Source organism: Chelonia mydas, chromosome 9 (assembly GCF_015237465.2).
Source record: "Chelonia mydas isolate rCheMyd1 chromosome 9, rCheMyd1.pri.v2, whole genome shotgun sequence".
NCBI classification, from domain to species: domain Eukaryota; kingdom Metazoa; phylum Chordata; order Testudines; family Cheloniidae; genus Chelonia; species Chelonia mydas.
Window position 1 is genome coordinate 11,451,056 of NC_057855.1, and position 23,134 is coordinate 11,474,189.

At 41.2% G+C, this 23,134-nt stretch overlaps 1 protein-coding gene across 11 annotated transcripts in view; it reads left to right on the forward strand.

The window, feature by feature from the left end:
• GNB4 (G protein subunit beta 4) overlaps window positions 1–23,134 on the forward strand; it is a 122,608-nt gene that overhangs the window by 89,662 nt on the left and 9,812 nt on the right. For all 11 annotated transcript variants that reach the window (XM_007056978.4, XM_043521986.1, XM_043521984.1 and 8 more), the window contains 7 exons: window positions 5,437–5,542; window positions 13,248–13,286; window positions 14,184–14,290; window positions 16,220–16,283; window positions 17,349–17,511; window positions 17,937–18,003; window positions 18,097–18,298. In XM_007056978.4, coding sequence (XP_007057040.1) covers window positions 5,486–5,542; window positions 13,248–13,286; window positions 14,184–14,290; window positions 16,220–16,283; window positions 17,349–17,511; window positions 17,937–18,003; window positions 18,097–18,298 — 699 coding nt within the window. In that variant the 5' untranslated portion in view covers window positions 5,437–5,485. The remainder of the gene's footprint in view (window positions 1–5,436; window positions 5,543–13,247; window positions 13,287–14,183; window positions 14,291–16,219; window positions 16,284–17,348; window positions 17,512–17,936; window positions 18,004–18,096; window positions 18,299–23,134) is intronic.

Below are 23,134 nucleotides of genomic sequence, written 5' to 3' on the forward strand. Positions count from 1 at the left end.
CTTTTTTTCTGGAGGGGGAGGGAATGAGTAATGTTTAAATCATTAGTCTTATTTATATTTCTCTAGTATTTTTACTAAGGGAAAACTTCTTGAGATTATTTTAAAACTGCTGCAATCCAGTTCCTATTTCTCTGCCCCTTCTCTCACCCCCCCCCCCCCCCCCAAACCCAGCTGGGGGGCCAGATACTCACATTCCCTACCCCTTAGAGCCTGTTGCAGGGTGCCCCCGTCCCAGATACCCGAACCCCCCCCTCCCCTCCTCCCAAAAAAAACAACAAACCCTCAGGATCCAAAGAGAGAAACAGCCTGATGCTGGTTCCTGGGCTTGTTGAGTTTCCTGCATGCCGTCTCCTTCCTTCAGGGTGTGCTGGGAACTGCAGCTGCCCGGAACCCTCCAGCTCCCTTCCCTGGGCAGTGTCTTCTGCCAGGTCCAGTGCCCCCTAGTGGTGGGCAACAGCTCTGCAGCCCACTTCTGTGGTGGGGGGAAAGGAAATTCTGTGCAGAACATTTAATTTCTGTGCAAATTATGCATTGTGCAGTGGCACAGAATTCCCTCAATAGTAAAAGTTTACATTGGTTTAACCAAGTTTAAAAACAGATTTAAGTTAAACCAGTATAACTTTCTCTTGTAGGCATCCCACTATAGAGCTTTAATGAAGATGCTCTAAGCTGATGGGAAAGAGCTCTCCTGTTGGTGTAGTTAATCTACCTCCCTGGGAGGTGGTAGCTACGTCAGCAGGAAAAACTCTTGCCAACCTACGTAGCACTGTCTAAACATGTGGTTAGGTAGGTATAACTACATGGCCTGGCGTGTGGATTTTTCACATCCCTGAGCGATATAGTTAGACCAGTATAGGTCTGTAGTGTAGACCAGACCTTTAATTACAGATATCTAGCTTAATGGTCTACCTGACTTCAGAAATGAAGTATAGAGCATGCTCTCAGCCTCCTCATACGTCTGTGTAACAATAGTATACTTGTGGAGTTCAGACATTATTATAGCAGTCTTTCTCAAAAAAGCATCCTGACTTTTACCTACACAGAAAAGGTGCCTGCTGCTAGCTCTTTGTCTGACAAAAATGTGCCTAAAGTTCAATAAATAGTTCAGCCCGTCATAGAGTATAATTTATTATATTGATACTATTTACAGTGAACTATTGATGTGCATGATACATCATAGAACAAAAACTGATTCCCTGCCCAGAAGAACTTGCATCCAGTTACAGGGACACCATCAACTTAAATAGAGCTTCTCTGAAATGTTTTAACCTCCTCTTACAGTAATCTTATGTGCTTACTTTTAACTGAAACATTAGTCAAATATCTTTTTTAGTTTGTGCATTTGACAGTATTTTGTATCTATGTAGCTATTTTCCCTTCTGTGTGTGTTCAGGATTCTGGGATGGGGAGGGAAAACATTTTTAAAATAGGAAAATTTGTTAGTAAAACCATCAGTTGACAGTGAGACTCTGACACAAGTATAGTACCTCATAATACTTGCAGTTAACTTTTTTTTTTTTTTTAAGTTGCTTAGGCTTTAAATTGACTGTTTCTAGGAGGAAATAATCACAGGAACCAGGGCAGCCATATAAGCACACATACTAGTGATTGCAATTTTTAATATTTAATTTTATTGATTTTTCAGAAAGTATGCACATCATACTCGTGTTCACTATTTTTCATTTCTCACTAATAATGCCTTCTATTATTGCATTCAGTACATTGGGGGAATAAAGTAGGAAACTGATGGTAAATTAAAGTAATAATCGCCTAGAAAAGTTTCATAGTGCTTGTAATGTCTTATAATTATGACACAGAATTTATACATTTAAAGTAGGAAAGTCAAACCTGTGAATGTAATGAGTGGTAGAGACATTGGTATGATGTCCAGTTGAAAATATTTATATAGATCGGTGGTTCCCAAACTTTAACAGCCTGTGAACTCCTTTCACGAAAATGTCAAGTCTCGCAAGCCCCCTCCTAAAAATGAATTTTTCCAGGGATTTTTCTCCTCTACCTGAGTATAAATTATAAAAGCACTGATCTTGGAAATATAAAATTTGTTTTGACATGCTTATTACACACTATTTATTATTAATTATTATTTATCATTACAGTATTTTTATTACATTATGAAAACAGCAACACTCTTCCAAGATCTCACTTTCCTAGCTTGTATCACCTTGAATAAGCCAGTTATAAGACAAGGCTCCTATGTTTCATCAAGGAGTATCAGATGTGAAACAGCATGAAGGTATTTAAGAAGCCAACTCAGAGTTCCTCCTACACAAGCATTCAGGTCTTGAGCAGTCCAGCAAAAGCTTAAACTTGTTCTTCATAATAATTTTAAAAATAATACTAGCTGCCTGTTTAATTTTAAAAACAGCAAAAAAATATCCACCTTTCTTTCCATTTCTTATAAGGAGTCTTGAAGTTGAAATCTCCTCAGTGTGATAGATATGCTTGCTTTGATCTGCTTAGCTCTTGAAAGTCCAGGGGCTCCGGGCTGCTGGCCCCGTGCTGCCCGGGGTTCCTAGGGACAGCTCTGTCTGCCATTAGGGAATTTTTTTCCGAGAACCCCCTGTAACATTTTGTGAACCCCAGTTTGGGAACCACTGATTTAGATTATTTACAATCTTCCTGGTAAACATTAATTTTGATTACTTTGATTCTTAGGAGAGAATACAGGTATAGTTACTTATTCTTGAAATAAAGATTGTAACTGAAGTATCAAGTTGATTTTGATACCTATTAGAAGTGTGAGAAAATCAAAGTGTTTGAAAGATAAAATAGGTATTGATAGAGCTTCTAGTTCACGTTTATATCTGGGCTGGAGAAGTGAGAGGGGAATCTCATAACTATAGTAGCTGTTTTAAACTTATTAAAAGGCACTTTAATGTCCTTTCCTAAGAACACCCTAAGGTGATGCATTAATTTGTTTGTAAACTACTTAGAGCCATGATCCACCATTCTTAGCTTGTACAGCACTGTGCTCACTCTTCGGCTTTGTCTACATAGGCAATTTAATCTTTAAAACATTTTTTGTGTCTCAGGGGTGTGAAAAAGCACCCCCCTGAATGACGAAAAGCACCGGTCTGAACAGCGCTTTGTTGGCAGGAGCCGTGCTCCTGTCAATAAAGCTACTGCCCCTCATTGGAGGTGGTTTTGTTTTGTCATCAGGAGAGCTCTATCCTGGGGATGAAGAGTGGCTACACAACACACCTCACAACAGTGCTGCTGCAGCAGCATAGCCATGCCGTTGTAAGGTGCGCAGTGTAGACATAGCCTTAGGTTATAACTCCATTGTTATCCCTAATTCCCTTCCCCACACACACAATTTCTAGCTCAAGTTAAGTAGTGCTTTAACCTTCTGCTAGTTGCTCTGTGTGATGAGGTGAGGTGTGTGTGTATGGGGGGGGGGAGAGAATAGGTGGCTTGAAGCTCAGGTAATGCAGTGGGGATGCAGTAGCTCAAGTCAAGATACGACTCATCATCAAATAATCTAATCCCTCTGTGCTGCTAATGAAATCACTCTGTAACCCCAGTGTTGTTTTTGAGTTGTGGTTGCTCTCATTCCAGCTAGCTAGCTCGAGTGTAGTAACTCAACTGTTGCAGTGAAAACAAGCCCTTCAAGATCATATGAAATGCCTAGAGTCTGACTAGTAGAACAGGTGTGTCATCAGGTGAGATTGAAGGACATGGTAACTAGAATCAGCACTGGATGCAGTGTGCTGGGAATTTGGGGTGAGGGATGCAGGGTGATAGCTAGATTTTCTACTTTATCAGGCTTTTTTGCAACAGAACTTTCTCATATTTATGGCTGATTATTTTAGGTTTCAGTGTAATAAACTGGGTGAATATTGCTCAATCTTCCGTTTTTAAATGAAGTTCTTATAGTAATCATGTGTAGCTAATTATAGTCTGGAAAAGATGTTGGGCATTTCTTCCCAGTAAGAATTAGAGGTTCCACATCTAGATGTTTTAGAGAAGATACTAGATAAGTTTCCTTAACTGGCCACATCTTTATCTTTAATATTTGTAACCATATGAATGTGCCCTTCTGTAGTAACAGTACTCTTACCTAGTGCTTCACAAACCCAGTCTCATTCTAAAAAGCATTCAGATGTCAGCAGATCTGTGCTCATTGTGTTTACAGAGGGGGGTTTGTTTTTCTGTGGGCAGGTTGGATTGAGAGCTCTGAGTCAGCAATCGTGGTGTCACTGACTGGGGCTAGGATAGAGAAATGATTTGGGGAAACTAGGAAACAAAAATAATACAAGCAAAACGTTTAAAGTTGCAAAACCTGATAGTTACTTGTTCATGTCTACTACTGTTTGTATGCATTGTCTGTTTAGATTGCAATCTCTCCAAGGCAGGACCACTTTATACGCTGTGGTTGCACAGTGCTTAGCACAGTGGGACCCTGATCCTGATTAAGGCCTTTAGGTGCTATCACAATACAAATAACCTTGATGGTGGAAAGAGACACAGATTAAGTGACTTCACCAAGAACATCCTACTTCAGTGGAAAATCTGATGTCTGAACTTGAGTTATTGACTCCAAATTCTGTGCATTTACTGTTAGACAACTCTCATCTCTAATCAAAAATGTCTTCCTATGAATTTCTTGCACAGACTTCTGCATTATAGAAATGTGTAGTTTAAAAATAGGGTCTAGAGCAGTGTCACTGCTTATTGTTGCCAAATTGGGTTGAAGAGGTTGAAACTTCTACTCTTAGAGACGTCTGCAAGTGAAAAACAAAGCTAAATATCTACATGTATTCATTAATAGGTCTTTCTAAATTGCAGCTGGTGTTTCTGTTGACAATTACTTGTAAACTGTCCATGATATAGCACGGGGTGGCCAAACTTACTGGCCCTCTTAGTCGCATCTGACAATCTTCAGAAATTTGAGAGCCGGGGCATGCTTGACAGGGTCCAGGGCTCGGGGCTTCAGCCCCGCAGGAGGCACCTGGTGGGGCTCAGGGCTTCAGTCCTGCTCCTGCTGAAGCTCTGAAACCCCCCTCCCCACTGGGCAGAAGCCCAGAGACCCCCATCCCTGCTGGCCAGAAGCTCCTCTCCCATCACCCTGCTTCAAGGCAGAGATCCTGAGCCTCCCCCTCCAGTCTGGTAGATGGAGAATGGGGAGGGGCAGAAGGGGCTCTGTGAGCTGAACTTTAATGGTAAAAGAGCCGCATATGGCTTGCGAGTCACAGTTCGGCCACCCTGATATAGCACATTTAACAATGCTGCTTATGGCAACCAAGCAGAGTCCTACAAAATGTCTTATTATAATATCTAGTAGTGGGAATCTCCCTCAGACAAGCCATTTATGGAGAATAGAGTTAACTTAGGTACAGTGCTTGGAAATGGAGGAAATGTGGTCTAGACAATGGAAATTAATTCCCCCATCTTTTTTTTTTTTTCAATTGGCAGATTTTCTTTGCCTGCACTGTAACAGTGAGAGAGAAACAGCTTCAAGAGGATGAGTGAACTGGAACAGTTACGGCAAGAAGCGGATCAACTGCGGAATCAAATCAGAGTAAGAATTACTATTTCCCCAGCCCTTGGTTATCTTGGAAGAAAAATCTAGTGGAAAAAATGAAGTACATATTTCACTGATGTTTAAATCATACAACACTTAAAATCTTTTCACAGCGGATTAAGTCAATAAAAGGTTCCAAAAGCTTGAAACTCCATCCCTAATTTTCATACAGTTCTGTCTAGTATTGCAATTTAGTATGATGTGGAGTATCACCCAATATTTTGGAGTCCTGTAGTAAGGATTTATATAGCTTCCAATACCCAGGAACAACGAGAACTAGTTAAGGACACTGATAATGAAAATTTAACTTTTTTGGACTACTACTGGCCTTTCTACTACTATTGTTCCCGATTGTTAGGTAAAATGCCTGAGCACTGACTGAGAGAAAATATCCAGGGTCAGGAATCATGCCTGTGCACCTTTTCCTTCTCTTCCCACTGAAATTATTTTCAAATGTGCATCTTCCCTTTCTCCTACTCTGTTTAATTCAAATTATTCACCACCAATAAACTGATTTATTGCATGGCATCTAGTGATCTATCAAGAAGCTATTGCAGAAAACATCAAAAATTCAGTGAGTTTTCAGTGAAAAGACCCAAAGTGGGTCGGGACCCCATTTTAATGGGGTCACCAGGGCTGGTGTTATACTTATTGAGGCCCATTGCCTGGGGCTGAAGCCCGAGCCCCACTGCCTTGGGCTGAAGGCAAAGCCTGAGGGCTTCAGCCCTGGGCGGTGGGCTCAGGTTATAGGCCCCTCTGCCCAGGGCTGAAGCCTTGTGGCTTTGTCTCTCACACCGCTCCTCCCTGGGTAGTGGGGGTTGAGTGGGCTCAGGCTTTGGTCCCCGCTCCTGGGGTCGTATAGTAATTTTTGTTGACAGAAGGGGGTTGCGGTGCAGTGAAGTTTGAGACCCCTGGACTAGATCTGTGTAGGAATGCTTTGCTTGCAGATGCACAATGAAATTGACTAGGACTAAAACTTCCTTTATGTGGTGATTCTAAATGTAATTACTTTCAGCCTGACATCAGTTGTCTTGTGATAATCTGCTGCCTACTTACTGTTTTGGGCATTGAACTGCTGATGAAGATATTGACCATGTGCTGTGCATTTGCCATGCATTAATTGTTTTTTTGGGGGAAAAAGGCTTGTAGTAGCACACTTATGGCTCTTTTGAGACTGATTGTTCAAGGTTATCTGGGGGAGAGTTCTGTGTCACATGTCCTTTAACTTTCCCAGTATGTATTCAAAAGTAAGGTCAAGGCCAGTTGATGTCAGGAGAGTTACAGCACTAAGGACTCTTCCTAGCTGACCTCAGCAATTTGGTTAAATTTAGCCATTATTTTAATTTAATCTTACATTAGCACTCCAGTGTACTAAGTGCTGCACAAATGTTGATGTAAATGTAATGTTTCAGTTTTTTCCCCAAAAGACATACCTTGAAATTATTTGCCACATTGCAGTTGGGCCTGATGTAGTCAGTCTCGTCTTATAGGAAATGGCATTGGGTGAGGAGTGAGACTGGTGTAGTGCAGAATGCCTGCTGAGCAGCTACTTGGCTGGTGAAACAGACCTCTCAGCAATGTTCTCGCAAGAATGTCCTGTGGAGCCAGGAAGCTAGCAGGATTTTTTATATTGAGACTTAATATTACTAAATTGGATAAAATGGATTTAGTAACACCTATGTCTCTGAGCCCCACATCTGCAATTGAAGTCTGGCAGATGTACCTCTGCATCCATGACAAGCACCACTGAAGTCAGTAGAGCTCTATATTGGCATTGGTGTTGGCTTGCATGGCTCAAATTGCAGGATTGGGGGCCTTATAAAATTAGTCACAATATATTAAAGAAGAAATAAAAAGACCTAAATTAGTATTACTATACATTGTTGTTCGTCCTTTGAGTTTGAAGATGAGCATGATATCAGTGGTTGGTTTGGGTTCTGAGAACACGTGAGTGGCTGGCTAGGCCAGTTTGAGCTGTGAACTGTCTGTGGCACACTGAACACAAAATGCTGCTATGGGTTACTTGATTAACAGCAGACATGCTGCTGTTGCCATATTTACGCTGCTGGCACTTCTGCTCTGTCTCAGCAGTTCTCCTCTGCTCATAGACTGTAGCTCTAGTATGGAATGAGGCTTCACCAGGTAGAACGATCATGAGCGAGATCTTCCTAAAACTGGGTCATTGTTGAAACGCGTCAAGGATAACTTGAGAGAGTTGTTGAAACATTTCTTCTGGTGTAGTTAGTAGCTTACAATGTGTCCAGTTCAGGTCATGTTTTGCACAATCTGGTCAGTTTTTAAGAAAATGATTAGACTAATATTTCAGTTAGGTGAGGGGTCAATCTTGCTTACTTGTTAAATCAATTCAAATTTTTCTTTCTAATTTTTTGCTCTGAATTTTGGCTTGGGCGAGTAGGACGCAGTAGTTCTTATTTTGACGTACTGCTGACGGTAAACATGATATAATGTCCTAATTCTAAATAGTTTTTCTGTTAAGAGAATAGCAAATACACATTTTCACTGGTTATTTTTAGACCTTCTCCAAACAAACCAAAATGTAGGTATAGATTTAGTTGAGAGGGTCATTGCGAAGTGTTTCAAACATGAGACTATTACATCTTCGCTGGTTCTTTTTTGTTATAAACGCTAAACCTCCTCCCTCAAAAAAATGGTCCCTAGAATGTATGGGATTGTTGAAATAAATGGATTTACTCTGTATAGCTGCAGTTTGGGCTTCTCCAGCATCACATTTATTTTACATATAAACATCCTAGATATTTATATATTGGTGGTGGTTTTTTCTCTAAATCTTTTACAGTTCTCATTTTAATGGATGCCAGTTGCTAGAGCTAGAAGGAGAGGGCTAGGCAGCATATTTTAGTTGTTTTCTCTAAATCTTACTTTAAAAAAACAAAACAAAATCTAGCCAAAATGTCTTCCTCGCCAGTGGATTAACAGAGGTGGAGATGATAGGATGAATCAAATAATAAAAATATACAAGAAGCAAGAATGCTTTGTGTTTGAACGCTCATATACCCCAAATGTCTTGTTTATTTGAAAGTCTGAGGCAATTCATTTTAGCTTAGCATAACTTTGTCTGTGAAATTGTAGGTAGGTTAATGTACTTCTGGCAAAACTGAGTCGTAGAACAGGGTTGTGGTGAGACTTGTTTAATCCTCTCCAGAGAGTAAATAGATTATATAGATATAATGAAAGCTGTCTTGGAAAATTTCTAGTGTATTCTAGCTATTCCAAATCTTCCTCTTTTTCTTGGTGGCTGCTGGCTGTCTTCATTACTTGCAAATCTTTTTATGTTTTGGGATATCTGAGATTCTTTTAAAATGTTATGCAAGTCTTATATTCTAAATCAGTGGATTAAAGATATTTTAACTAGCAGCATCCTAAACTAGAATCAGTTGCAGTACATAGGGTTCAACCTTGATGTTAAATCTATAATGGGGTCTTGGTGCTAATTGGGGCATTTGCGTACTTCCAAAATGTAAATAGTTGCACACACAAAACAGTGTTAGGGTTTCAAAGTCTAGTAAGCAAACCCTGGGAAATATTTGAATTAAGGTTGCCTGTCCCTGTGTGTATGCATCATAATGTTGGATCGTATAATTAGGTTAACTTTTTCACAAGATCCTTGCCTTATTCAGTGCATAGAACTGTGTGCGCTTCGGGGATAAATTAGGCTTGTGGTAGTGAAACCAGCTGTTGGCAGGATGCCTGCCTCATTTGTTGTAGAAATTTGGAATGTGTGTAGTGAATGAGGCAGGGGGTTGAAGAAACAGAAGGGAGTTGTCTTATGGTTATGGCAGTTGAATACTGCCCTGGAGAATTGGATTCTATACTTGCACACTGCACCACAGAGTTACTATCTGATACTGGCCTTGTCACTTAAACCAAATTTTTCACTGGTGGTCATTAATCGTGTTACTTATTTTCTGAGAACTCAAAATGAGACCCTGGGGTCTGATTTGCAGCCATGCTGAGCAGTCACAGCTACAACTGAATTCAATAGGAGCTGTGCTTTGAACATGTAAGATGCTATATCAGGTATTCTCAAACTGGGGGTCGGGACCCATCAGGAGGTCGCGAGGTTATTACATGGTGGGTTGCGAGCTGTCAGCCTCCAACCCAAATCCCGCTTTGCATCCAGCATTTATAATGGTGAAAGGGGTCACCAGTACAAAAGTTTGAAAACCACTGTGCTATATAATGCTAATTATTCTGAAAAAACAGGCCCCAGGCATCGCAAATTGGGCACCTAAAATTAATGGACGCTTTTGAGTTTAATCTCTCTGTGCCTCAGTTCCCCATGTGTAAAATGGACATAATACCTTCACCTCACTGCATGGGTGTTGTGAAAATAAATTGATATCTGTGAAGCATTCAGATACTATAGTGGTGAGCACTGTAGAAAAGTCCATGAGACTATTAATAATTTATTTAAACCCTTTTCTGAATAGTGTGCAGTAAATAAGGCACGGGACAACACATTGAACACTGAAGAGAACAACATATGGAATAGCTTCTCATTCAGTGATCACTGTGCACTGAACGAGGCAGGGGTCTTGTGGGGAAAAAATAGTATGTGATCGTGTCATTAAAGACCATGTCATAATATGTACACACAAGGACAGACAACCTTAATTCTGACACTTCCTAACTTTTGAGTGCCTGACTTTGCAACTTTTGTATATAATTGTTTAAGTTTTTAAAAGTGGATTTGTTTTTTATGTTTAGTACGTGGAATCATATTGACATCTCCATGGGTCACCAGCAGGATATGAACCTTTAGATGCATAGCACAGGTCTCTGCTTCTTGAGTAAACACATAGCAGTGTAACTTGCTGACAGCAGAGGCTGTTGACTTGGGAATCATGGGTTCCATTGCAGGTTCTGGAGGGAGTGTTCTCTAATGGTCACAGACCTTTCTACAGTGTTCTCCACAAGCCCGACCCCTTCTGTCCCTGTCTTGACCTGCCCCCATTTCTGACCCAGTTTCTTCACATAGCCTACCCAGTCTCTATTTCAGTGCTTCCTATCTGATTCTCAGTCTCCCTCCCTGGATTTCTCATGCTGCTCACCCCAGTCTCCCCTGGTGGCCTTGCCCAGCCATCTGCAATCTGTTTGTCAGTCCCCTCCCACCATCACACCCCCATTGCCCCCAAGATCGTAGTCCTTGGCTTTGTCTATCCTAGTACCTTTGTCGATTAAAACTTTTGTCGGCCACGGATGTGGGGAAAAAACCCACCATCAGATTTCAAACTCTTGCTCCAAAGCATGGAGGCTTTAGAAGTTCTCAATGAAATGGTTGTAAGAATTTATTTAACATGGGCAAAACTTAAATTTTTCTTTAACCTTGTTCTCAAACAGCTGGACCTTTTTGCTGAAAAATAGGCTGATTTTTATTAAATTTATCTGAGGCAGTCAGGAAATCTTTAGCCTGAACTGTTAAAATTCAGCAAAGTTATAAGCAACAGAAAAACAAAGTCTTAAAGTTGTCTGACACTTCCCATTATAGCTGTAGGTGGTGCTGCCAACTCTTGCTATTATATTAATAATAAAAATTATATTTTATATAATAATCAGTTCTGGCCTAGTTAAAAGATTGCATCCAAAATAAATTGGGCCTCTTCAGCTGTTGCAACTAAACAATGAATTTAATTGCTCAGCTTTAATATCCAGTGTATTTCTTCTTGTGAGTGAAAGGATTCCTGAACACCAAGGGATTTGTTGTTTGGTATTTTAAACTGTTTCTGATTCAAGATGTCAACATTTTATAAGTATTTCTGCAGTTCAGACACTGTAAGAAATGGTTTGAGGTGACCTAATCCGCTCTTGAGCTTGTTTTTGGAAAGAAAACTATTAAGAGCAGCTAGTGGCAGTTACCTTGTTTTGTTTTTAAGTAGGAAGTCAAAATATACCAACTACATTTAAAAGAACATTATTAAGGTTGCAGAGTAAACAATTGAGAAGCTAGAAAATGCCAGAACTAAGGTAGGCATTGATACAGTCTCTGATTACATGACCACGTACTTTCTTTCCCCTCATTCAGTTCACTCTGTCCTGGAGATGAATCAGGGTTGTGTAGTGAAAGCGACTGTCTCTCTATTATGCATGCTTTATTTATTGTGGAAGGTGTCTAGTGAATAAGGTAGGGAGGTGCAGGAAAAGAGAGGGTCCTTAATGCAGTTGCATGCTGCTCTGGAGAATTGGATTCTATCCCTGCCTTTGCCACTAAGTTCCTATCTGATACTGGACTAGTCATTTAAACTAGACTTCTTACACATGGTCACTGATTGTGTGTTCATCATTTTCTGGGCTCCTACAGTGAGACCCTGGGATCTGATTTGCAGAAGTACTGAGCGCTCACAGCTGCAACTGAAGTCAGTGGGAACTGTGCTTTGAACATATGAATATGAAGTGCTATATAATGCTAAGTTCTCAGAAAAATCTGATCCTATGCCTTTCAAATTGGGCACCCAAAAACAGTGGACACTTTGACCTTAATCTCTCTGCCTCAGTTCCCCATGGGTAAAATTTTGTAAAAAGAAATTCATGTGGATTTTGTAAAAATAAATTCATTATAATGATGAGCACCATAGGAAAAACCCACAAGGAAATTGATCATTATGTCTTCAGATCAAGAGTTGAATAGTGTGCAGTAAATAAGACATGGGGCCACACACAGAACAGTGAGGAGAAAACAAAATATTGAATAGCTTGCTCATTCGGTGTGCACTGTATGAAGCAGGGGTGCTGTGGAAGAAGTAGTTTGTGCTCATATAATTGAGGATAGAGTGCATACACACGGCAATTTTGCTCATTGAGGTAGGTAGGTGTGTGGCGGGGGGAGGGGGGGAGCGGGGGGAGTGTTACTATACTGGTACAAAGCATTACCTTTACTGCGACAAGCTGCATCCACACTAGGAGTGCTTTGCCAGTATGGCTATTCTTGTGAATTGTACTGGCAAAACACTCGTAGTTTGGATGCAACTTAAACAGTTTAGCTATGCTTTTCCAATGTATCTTATTCCAGGCTCCCAATTCCCTTAGCTACCCACCCCAAATGAAGTAAGTCTCTACCAGCAAAAGCACAGTATTGCTAGTATAACTGTCTGCACCAGAGCCTTCTACCAGCACAGCTATGTCAGTCAGGTGTGCAATGAAGTGTGATCCTTGACCGACACAGTTGTGCTGGCCCTAATCACTTCGTTTTCACCTTTGCCAGCATTTTGTCTTCTCCCTTTTCTTATCTTATTCAGCCCACATTTTGGATTCTTACCCAAATACTGCATAATGAAGGGACTACTCTAAAGTGTTTTTGGATTCACCACTTAGTCCTTGACATGTAGGCAGAGTAGTACAGCATCAAAACAAGAGGCTGTCCTGCAAGATTGCAAAGAGGTTGACTTGGAACTTGTCTAGGTATAAATGCCATGTAAGCAAGTATGGCAGCTGTTTTCTGTTGCAATACTTCAGATTTCTTGGACACTATAACTTGTTCACCTGAATGGGGTGGGAATACTGAACATAAGGATTCGTGCATACTTTTTTTTAAACAATGAAGCTTTGTTTTCCAACAGATGTTGGAAAAGTCTTGGTGTAAAATAACTTTTCTGTAGGTAAGATTTTCAGTTGATGTACACTGTTACTGTGTTCAAGATTCATATTGTTCTTTTCTCTGTTTCAGGATGCCAGAAAAGCATGTAGTGATACAACTCTCGCTCAGGTATATCATTATTTTTATATTTGGGAAGTAGCCCCTATGAGGCAATAGGTTTCTTGAGAGATTATAGCATGCCTGGTATGGTGTCTGAAAAAGATGAAGTGCAACAACCCTGGAAGCACATTGCTTAGTACACTATTTACAATTATGAAATTAAAGCAATAATTACAGAGGGGAAAAAAAAAAAGCTCAGGCCTTTACAGGTATTATTTGCAGCCAGTCAAAAAGCTCTAAAGTCATGAGACACATAGATACATGAGAAATACATTGGATAGATTTCTTTATTATATATTTTATTAAATATTATACATATTTTCCTTCACCTTTTTAAACATTTCATGAAACTATATGGCATGATGGTTTGGCTTTGAGAGTTGCTCCCACTTAGCTATGTATAAGCTGTCCATTTTATTTGGAAACTGAAGTTTTTCATTTAAAATCCAGGTCTGGGCTTTTAGGTGGCAGTTGTCAGACTACTGAAAAATGACACTGGAATAAATACTAAATGATCATTTTCTTCTGGGGCTATTATTTTGAGGGTGAGAATTGTCAACATACATAAAGCTTTACTGTAAAAAAATAAAGTTCACACCTAATACATACAGAAGCGCCATCTACAGAGTGCTTGTAACAGTCTGAAACATCTTAGAATAGTGACCATCATTAAGTTCCCTGTCACTGGTACCCTGATTTTCTTGCAAAACCTTTTGACTGGCTACACTATCACATCATTGTGCCCTGTTTCTGTGGAAACAGTAGTCCCTGTTGTATGTCCAAATTCTAGGGGTGCAAAATATTTATGTTCCTGGCAGTTTGAGTGTTGTACACATTTATGACCATCTCGGAGATACAGAATAATTGTTTGGTTTGTGTTTTTTTTTTTTTTTTTTTCCTGCTCAGATCACCACAAGTCTGGACTCGGTGGGTCGAATCCAAATGCGAACAAGACGTACGCTGAGAGGTCACTTAGCTAAAATTTATGCTATGCACTGGGGATCTGATTCAAGGTTTGTACATATGATTCTTGAACTTAGAGGCAGATGGATCCCTTTTCTAGCTATTGAAAGAATTGTAGGCTTACTAGAGAGACAAGGTGGGTGAGGTAATATCTTTTGTTGGACCTACTTCCATTGGTGAAGACAAGCTTTCGTGCTTTCTCAGAGCTCTTCAGGTCTGGGAAAGGTACTTAAAAGGCTTGTCTTCACGTACAAAGCTACAGTGGCACAGCTGCACTGCTGTACTACTTCCGTGGAGGTGCTGCTATGCCAATGGGAGAGCTTTTCCTCTTGGCGTAGTTAATCCACCTCTGTGAGAGGTGGCAGCTATGTCGATAGGAGAGGCTCTCCCGTCGACAGCGCTGTCTATGCCAGTGATTAGGTTCATGTAGTTTTACCGATATAAATCAGCAGTGTAGATGTGGCCAGATTGTTAAGCATAAGGATTTATCACATTGTAAGAGACCACAATGAAGTTGGCAGTTAACATGTCTGCAGTTGTAGGACAAAGAAGGGTTATTCGGTCAAAGATTGTTGTAATGAACCATAAATCCATTGTCTTTATTGAGTTTGTCTATTACAAGAAAATCCAGACACCCAGAGTGGTCCCCTAAGATATGTCTACGCTCCAATTAAAAACCCACAGCTGGTCCATGCCAGCTGGCTCAGGCTAAAGGGCTGTTTAATTGCGCTGTAGATGTGCCCAAGCCCAAAAGTCTGCACCACAATTATACAGCCCCTTAGCCTGAGTAAGTTGGCACAGGCCAGCTGTGGGTGCCTAATTGCAGTGTAGACATACTGTCAGTCTTCAGACACTTTCGAGGGCCATAGATCATAGAAAATTTTGAGAAATGTTTTGTACTTCAGCCTGCCTTTTTAAAGCCACTTATAATCATACAGAAATAATGAAAAGAAATCATTCCGTTACAAGAATATATGCTTCACTTCTATTTTCCACAAGCATTTTGTCTAGTCTTTCAGATGGTCTATTACAGACTCTTCAAATCTGAGAGCCTGGTGTATGGTGGCACATAACTTCAGAATTCTTTGTATTACATTTTCCCTTAAGCTGTGAAAGGGCACATAGCTTGAAATGGTTGATTTTAGTGCAAATGTATTTTATGTTAATAGAGCACTGTAAGGACATGGAGTAACAATATTTTTCAGTGAATTAAAATGTGTTTTGTAAATCACAGCAATAAATGTAGTCTGCCATGATGTGCTGCAGCTAATTCAGTATAGTGTTGATTATTAGTATAAGAAATTCATCAAAAGCATCGACAAATAATCCAAATAAGATTTAAATACATGCATAATAGATTGATTAGAAGTTTTTGATAAAAACTCTTCGAAATGTCTACAATACCATCAGCACTGCCAAAAGGTATATTTAAATGAAGAAAACATGTGACTTGTTCATTAGTTCTGATGGAACAAAAGGGTGATGCTGGAAGGCTTCTTAAATATAAAATAACTCCTTCCAAAAAGTTTTTTGAACAACCAATAGCCATCTCTAACATATGGTAGCCATTCCAGAGGCTAATTGTACCTGGTGATACTGTGTTCTGGCTTGTCTAGACCAGGAGTACCTATACTACATTTATGATACTGAAACATTTAGTCTGAAGGATACAAACAGCCAGTAGGGAGAGGTTATAAAATTTGTAAATAGCTTGAGCAGTTTTAAATGACAGTTATTCTAGCTTGTTTTAATAGTGGAAGTTTTATTCATGGTTTCAGGTAAGATTTTCTAGCAAGCAACACGTTGTTCTTTGCAGCTGTCCAGCAACATTTGACCCTAGAAAGATTAAAAATAGTCAAAAGGAGAAAATGAAAAGGCTTTTCTGAATTATTTGACATTCATTCATCTTGTCTATTTTGAAATTAAGTACGAGACAAGAAGTTAACATGTTAATATTTCTGTTTTGTGGTTATCTTTAGGCTACTAGTCAGCGCTTCCCAAGATGGAAAATTAATTATTTGGGATAGTTATACAACAAATAAGGTAGAGTTGTTTATAATCCATATTGGTAATCTGTACACAAGTGACACTTTTTTGTTTTAGTTCCTTCTTTCTGTAACACTTTTCTTTTAGTTGGATTGGCTCCATCACTTTTTCCTGTTTGAAGTTTTAACTAGCTTGCTTTCCTTTTTTTTTTTTTTTTTTTATGTCCAGCTTTTTATTCAAAGTGCATTTTAGCTTGGGTAATACCTATTTCTATATGTTGAGCCTTTGCTTCTATTCACTGTAGCTCGTTTGCTGGGAGAAAAGAATATTTGTTTTTTATAACCCTCTGATAACTCTGAGATCACTGGTAGGGCATGCTGCAGAAGTAATGTGGTTAGCATGGGATCCCTTGGAAGCTTAGCAGTGCTCCTGGTGTTCATTGGCCAAGCATTTGAGTGTGTGTCAGGGGTGGGTGGGTGAAATCTTTCTGAGGAGTTTTAATAACTAACTCGTTGTTGTTTTTGCAACTGTACACCCTACTTGTGCTGCTGTTTCTGTGGCACGTGCTTTCTGCTATTGTGTTGCAGAAGCACACAACCACAGGGTTTATAGAGAATTAATATAAATCCATTATAATAGATGTTTGGCTCCTTGGTAGTGAGAAATCTTGATCAAATGAGGAAGGACTGGGGTGCAGATCCTCTGCTGATGGCAGTTGTCATAGCTTCATTGGTGGAGCTATGCCAGTCTACACCAGGTGAGGTTCTGGCTCAGGAAGACAAACTGGAGGGAGGAATTTGAATTGACCAAAACCAGTTGCATGTTAAAATAGTAATCTTTAATTTCAGAATAGCTATGATACTATAAAAACGATTGTACTGAACTTGCACACATCTAACCAGGCGACCATTTTTTCCATCTCTTAAGTAAAATATTCAGCACAAATAGAAGCATGTTTAAAATCTGATTCCTTATAAGTTGGATATCCCACTATCTTACTTAGTAGCATCTGTTGCAATGCTAAAGCAGTATTGCAGCTAACTAGGTTGGACAAGAATCACTATGGTTGAGTGTGACTGCCTAAAATGTGGTGTAGTTCTAATATGCCTTGTCTCTCTGTAGATGCATGCCATTCCTTTGAGATCTTCCTGGGTGATGACCTGTGCATATGCTCCTTCTGGCAACTATGTTGCTTGTGGTGGATTGGACAACATCTGTTCCATATATAATTTGAAAACCAGAGAGGGCAATGTGAGAGTGAGCAGAGAGTTACCAGGGCATACAGGTCAGCTGCATTTTACTATATTTATTTTTCTACTGTTAGTCAAAGTGACACAGTCCCAAGCCTGCACTGTTCACTGCATGCTGTAAAGTGAAAACAAGTGTTAGCAATTTGCAAAATGGAATATAGTCTAATCTTGGTTTTGATCACATTTAGAAATCACTTTTTGTATGTCACTCATTTTGACTTTATCAGTCTTAATGCTAAATTCTGTGTTCATTTAGCTCTGCCAATGAGATACTACCAGTAGCTATCTGAGCAAATGGAGCAGTACATACTCAAGTGAATTTGGCTTCTGTACTGCTATTTTTAAAACACAAGTAACATCAAGAGGTGGTTTTTGTGTGACATACTGAGAAGGTTTTTTGGATAACTTTTACTGCAACAGTGGGGTATGACATTAATGTCTGCCATTATTCTGTTCCTAGGATACTTGTCCTGCTGTCGTTTTCTAGATGACAACCAAATTGTTACAAGTTCAGGGGACACCACCTGGTGAGTTTTGGAGGTGGGGGGTAGTTGATTGTTTTTAAGCTAAACTTGCAGAGACTCCATTATATTGCTGAAATACATCTGTTTTATCTGCAGTGCTCTTTGGGACATAGAAACTGGTCAACAGACCACCACGTTCACTGGGCATACCGGAGATGTGATGAGTTTATCCCTAAGTCCAGACATGAGGACTTTTGTTTCTGGTGCCTGTGATGCCTCCTCCAAGCTTTGGGATATTCGCGATGGAATGTGCAGGCAGTCTTTCACAGGGCATGTGTCTGATATTAACGCAGTTTGTGTAAGTGAGCATTTTTATTTACAAATGGAGAGCAAGGAGACAATAAGTGTAGCTGTAAGATTTCAATTTATAATCTAGTTTTCAAAACAGGGTGGAGAGTCGTCAACTCTCTGAGTTGGCCACTTACAATGAATGTAGTTTCTTAGAATATGAGATCTTGATGAGACCAACCACCTGCAATCTAGTTCATAACTATTAATCGTACATATCCTCTAGATATGGTTAAGTGATCTTGGAACAATTCAGACTGTCCTCATTTAGTCTAAGTTGTCATAACTGTTTGCTGCTCCGTCCATCTTTACCTGCTTGACCTCCTTTTGCTTCATAATGCTTTATCTTTGCGTGATTAGATATGTCCATTTACAGTAGGTATGTGTACGTCTTGTGCACCAGTGCTGGAGAATTTTCCCTCGCAGCACCAGTAGAGGCAGCCACTCCTGCGCTATGATGTCCCTCATGTTCCAAGCGGAGTATAAAGTGGCAGAGCTGCCCCACCCTTCATTCAGTTCCTTATTGCAGTTGTTCAGAGCATGCTGTCAGCTTGTTCCTTCTGCGAATGAGCTGTTAGTGGTTCTCATTTTTGCCTCTCTTGGACCCCTTTTACTTTTCCATTATTTATCGTTCAGATTGTCAGTGGACTTTGAGCTCCGCCTGATACTGGGGGGAAGCTTCAAGCCCTGCTCCAGGTGTCAAAGCCAGTGCCCGAGAGCAATCCTCACTCACTGTTCGAAGCGTTTGGATAAGGTCACATCTGGAACATGTCTGATGTGTCTGGGCTTCAAGATAAGAACTAAGAAGCAAAGAGAAGAGCATCTCAGGTACATCCTCATGGAGGCTGCCCTTTGCCCAGCATCAGAACCACCTCTGTGGATAGAGGGAGTTCCTCAATCACTCCATCCACGAGTGTCCCTCGTCTTACCTGTGGACAGACAGGAGGAGATCCCCCTCACCAGGGCAGTCTTCAAAGAGGTAACAATGCATAGAGTGCCCTCAGCCTCTGAAGCTGAAAAAAAGGAGGACAACTTCATGTCAAAGTACACAGTACGGGATTCCTCAATCTCAGAGGCTAACCACTTCAGTATCGAAGGTAGAGTACATCCTTTGGCCCCTTGCTTCCCGCTGTCTCATTTTAGTGGTTCTCAGAGCAGATCTGTTGACTTCAGTTCGTGTGCCAGGACTGGTGAGGGCGGCTGCTTCGTCGGCACAAACAGTGGCGCTACCACCCTTGCTTACAGCAGGGCAAAAGCCCATTTCAGTACCAGCCACCCTGGAGGCCTGCACAACTTCATAGGATCTGCTGAGCCTCTCTGCTCCGCCCTCACTGATCATTCAGACCGACATCACTTTGCAGGGGCTGTTGCACATGTTGGCTTCCACATTGGGGGTCTGTTACGGTACCAGTAACTTCAGGTTCAGTGCTGCTTCCATTAATCCCAGTGCCAGCTCCAAGACCAATGGTAAGCGCTCTTCCTCAGCGCATAGTCCTGATAGCCAGGAAGCCCCAGGATGGCTGCTGGTACTGAAGGCATGTTGTAGATCACTTTCCCCATCTCTGACTGGTACCGCTTCACCCTGGCCTTTGGAGTACTCCTGCTTCTCCTCAGTCTGAAGTGGGTTCTGATGTCTCCCACTTCAGGGAAAGCAGGGATTGTTCCCACTCTCATAGGAGTCATCCTGCCAAGAGTAGATCAAAGGAATGGGAGGGCCTGATCTAGGCATAATTGGCCCCCAGTACCATACCAGCTCCATCATTAGCCCTGCTGGTTACAGTGGGGGATGCCTAAGGCATCTAGATCTTTGTCTCCAACAAAAATTAATCCCAGAGAAGGTAAGTGTCCCTGCCCAGTACTGACAAACCATCAGAAGTCAAGAAACCACTACTCTATAGAAACATATCCCTGAGGGGAGAAGTATGTCCACATGATACTGACAGGCTGCTTGATGCTGGTCTTCAGCTGCTTTGGACAGTCCTGCGTTGCAAGCTTAAGACCAGCAGCAGGAAGTTCTAACCTGCCTCTTCTGAACGCCTTGTTGTCTTGTCCGAAAGAGGCCCTGAGAAGAGAAGACAGTGTTCCACATCAATAAATAGGAGTTGCCAAATCAAACAGCATGTGTCAATCAGGCTGTGGAACATCTGCATATGGAATTCCCTGATTCTGAGCATCACATCTACCAGGGATTCAGAATGCCTTAGCGAACTGATCAAGCAAGTCATTTAGTTTGGATCATGAATGGCCTCTCAACCTGGCTATTCTAAGATCAGTATTTCAAGTAGAGAGAGTCCCATCAGTGGACTTATACTCAAGCTGTCAAAACAGGAAATACTCTTTTTTTCTGTTTTTGAAGGTGGACTAAAGCCCCAGGTCCATCTCAGATATGCTTCTCTTCCCTGGGTCAAGGGTCTGCTCTATTCTGCGCTTCTGATTCCCAAGGTGGTTGTTAAAGATGAAGCAAGAATGAGGGAAAATGATACTGCACCAGTCTGGGCGAGGCAGCCATGATTCTTGGACCTGCGCAAGTTGTCTGTCAGTGAACCTCTACCCCTGCCTTTAGTCAAGGACCTGATATTGCAGAATCACAGGCAGTTGTTGCACCCTGAACCCTCAGTTGCTACACGTCACAGCCTGGTTCCTCAGCGGCATCGCACTGTTTGGAAGCAGTCCATAGTGTCCTACTTAATAGTAGGAAACCATCCACAAGGGCTATCTACCTTTATAAATGCTTCCACTTACGCTTTGGCTAGCCGCCCAGATAGTGTGCCTCCTTTGTAATTTATGATTAAAATGATTTTGGACTATTTGTTACACTTAAGTCAGATTTGGTGGTCAGCTCCATTCAAGTATACCTGGCCCCAGTTTCAATATTTGACCTCCTTATTACAGGCAGAACTGTATTCTCTAACCCTAGGATTACAAGGTTCTTAAAAGATTTTTTTCATCTTTCAGAGACCCTACTATACGGTGGGATTTGCCCTTACAGATTCCCCCTCTTGAACCATTAGCCTCCTGTTTATTGTTACATGGCTTTTCTAATAGCCATCACCTCGGCAAGGAGAGTTGGGGATTTGCATGCCCTGGTGTTGGATTTTTCCGTAGACCTGTGATGGGATCCCTGGGGTGCAGCTTGGGACTGTGGGACCGCTGTGCCCCCTTAAATCTCCATCGTGGGCTCTCTCTAAAAATGCTTTACTAGTGACAAGCAGCAAAAGCCTCCAGGTGCTATTATCACTCAGCACAACAGCATGTGGAGTCCCACATCCAGCTAAATTGTATGAATGCTCCCAGAGCCACTTATGAATCACACCAAGAAAGGTACCAGCCGAATTCCCCCCAGCTTCCAGCCTTGTACCTCAGGAATATATCGTCTTGCACTGCTCAAGACAAGCAGTGCAGGTTTATTAATTGGTTCACCACTGCATCAATGGAAAGTGGATATACACCAGCCTTTGTAAACCTGAGCAGATTTATCAAACACTTTAGGCAAACTCCCTGGTAAAGATCAACAGTAAAAGGAGTTTGACTACAAAAGAGAGATTTTAAGTGATAGCAAAAAGTCAGTTAGTTACCAAAAGAAAATAAAACATAAGCATGCAGTCTTAACTCTCAACCCTATTAGACTGGGCAACATTTAGATCAGGGGTAGGCAACCTATGGCAAGCTGATTTTCAGTGGCACTCGCACTGCCCAGGTCCTGGCCACCGGTCCGGGCGGCTCTGCATTTTAATTTAATTTTTAAATGAAGCTTCTTAAACATTTTTAAAACCTTATTTATTTTACATACAACAATACTTTAGTTGTATATTAAAGACTTATAGAAAGAGACCTTCTAAAAATGTTAAAATGTATTACTGCCACGCAAAACCTTAAATTAGAGTGAATAAATGAAGACTTGGCACACCACTTCTGAAAAGTTCATAGAATCATAGAATATCAGGGTTGGAAGGGACCTCAGGAGGTCATCTAATCCAACCCCCTGCTCAAAGCAGGACCAATCCCCAATCAAATCATCCCAGCCAAGGCTTTGTCAAGCCTGACCTTAAAAACTTCCAAGGAAGGAGATTCTACCACCTCCCTAGGTAACGCATTCCAGTGTTTCACCACCCTCTTAGTGAAAAAGTTTTTCCTAATATCCAACCTAAACCTCCCCCACTGCAACTTGAGACCATTACTCCTTGTCCTGCCCTCTTCTACCACTGAGAATAGTCTGGAACCACCTCTCAGGTAGTTGAAAGCAGCTATCAAATCCCCCCTCATTCTTCTCTTCCACAGACTAAACAATCCCAGTTCCCTCAGCCTCTCCTCATAACTCATGTGTTCCAGACCCCTAATCATCTTTGTTGCCCTTCGCTGGACTCTCTCCAATTTATCCACTCCTTCTTGTAGTGTGGGGCCCAAAACTGGACACAGTACTCCAGATGAGGCCTCACCAATGTCGAATAGAGGGGAACGATCACGTCCCTCGATCTGCTCGCTATGCCCCTACTTATACATCCCAAAATGCCATTGGCCTTCTTGGCAACAAGGGCACACTGCTGACTCATATCCAGCTTCTCGTCCACTGTAACCCCTAGGTCCTTTTCCGCAGAACTGCTGCCTAGCCATTCGGTCCCTAGTCTGGAGCTGTGCATTGGGTTCTTCCGTCCTAAGTGCAGGACCCTGCACTTATCCTTATTGAACCGCATCAGGTTTCTTTTGGCCCAATCCTCCAATTTGTCTAGGTCCCTCTGTATCCTATCCCTGCCCTCCAGCGTATCTACCACTCCTCCCAGTTTAGTATCATCCGCAAATTTGCTGAGAGTGCAATCCACACCATCCTCCAGATCATTTATAAAGATAT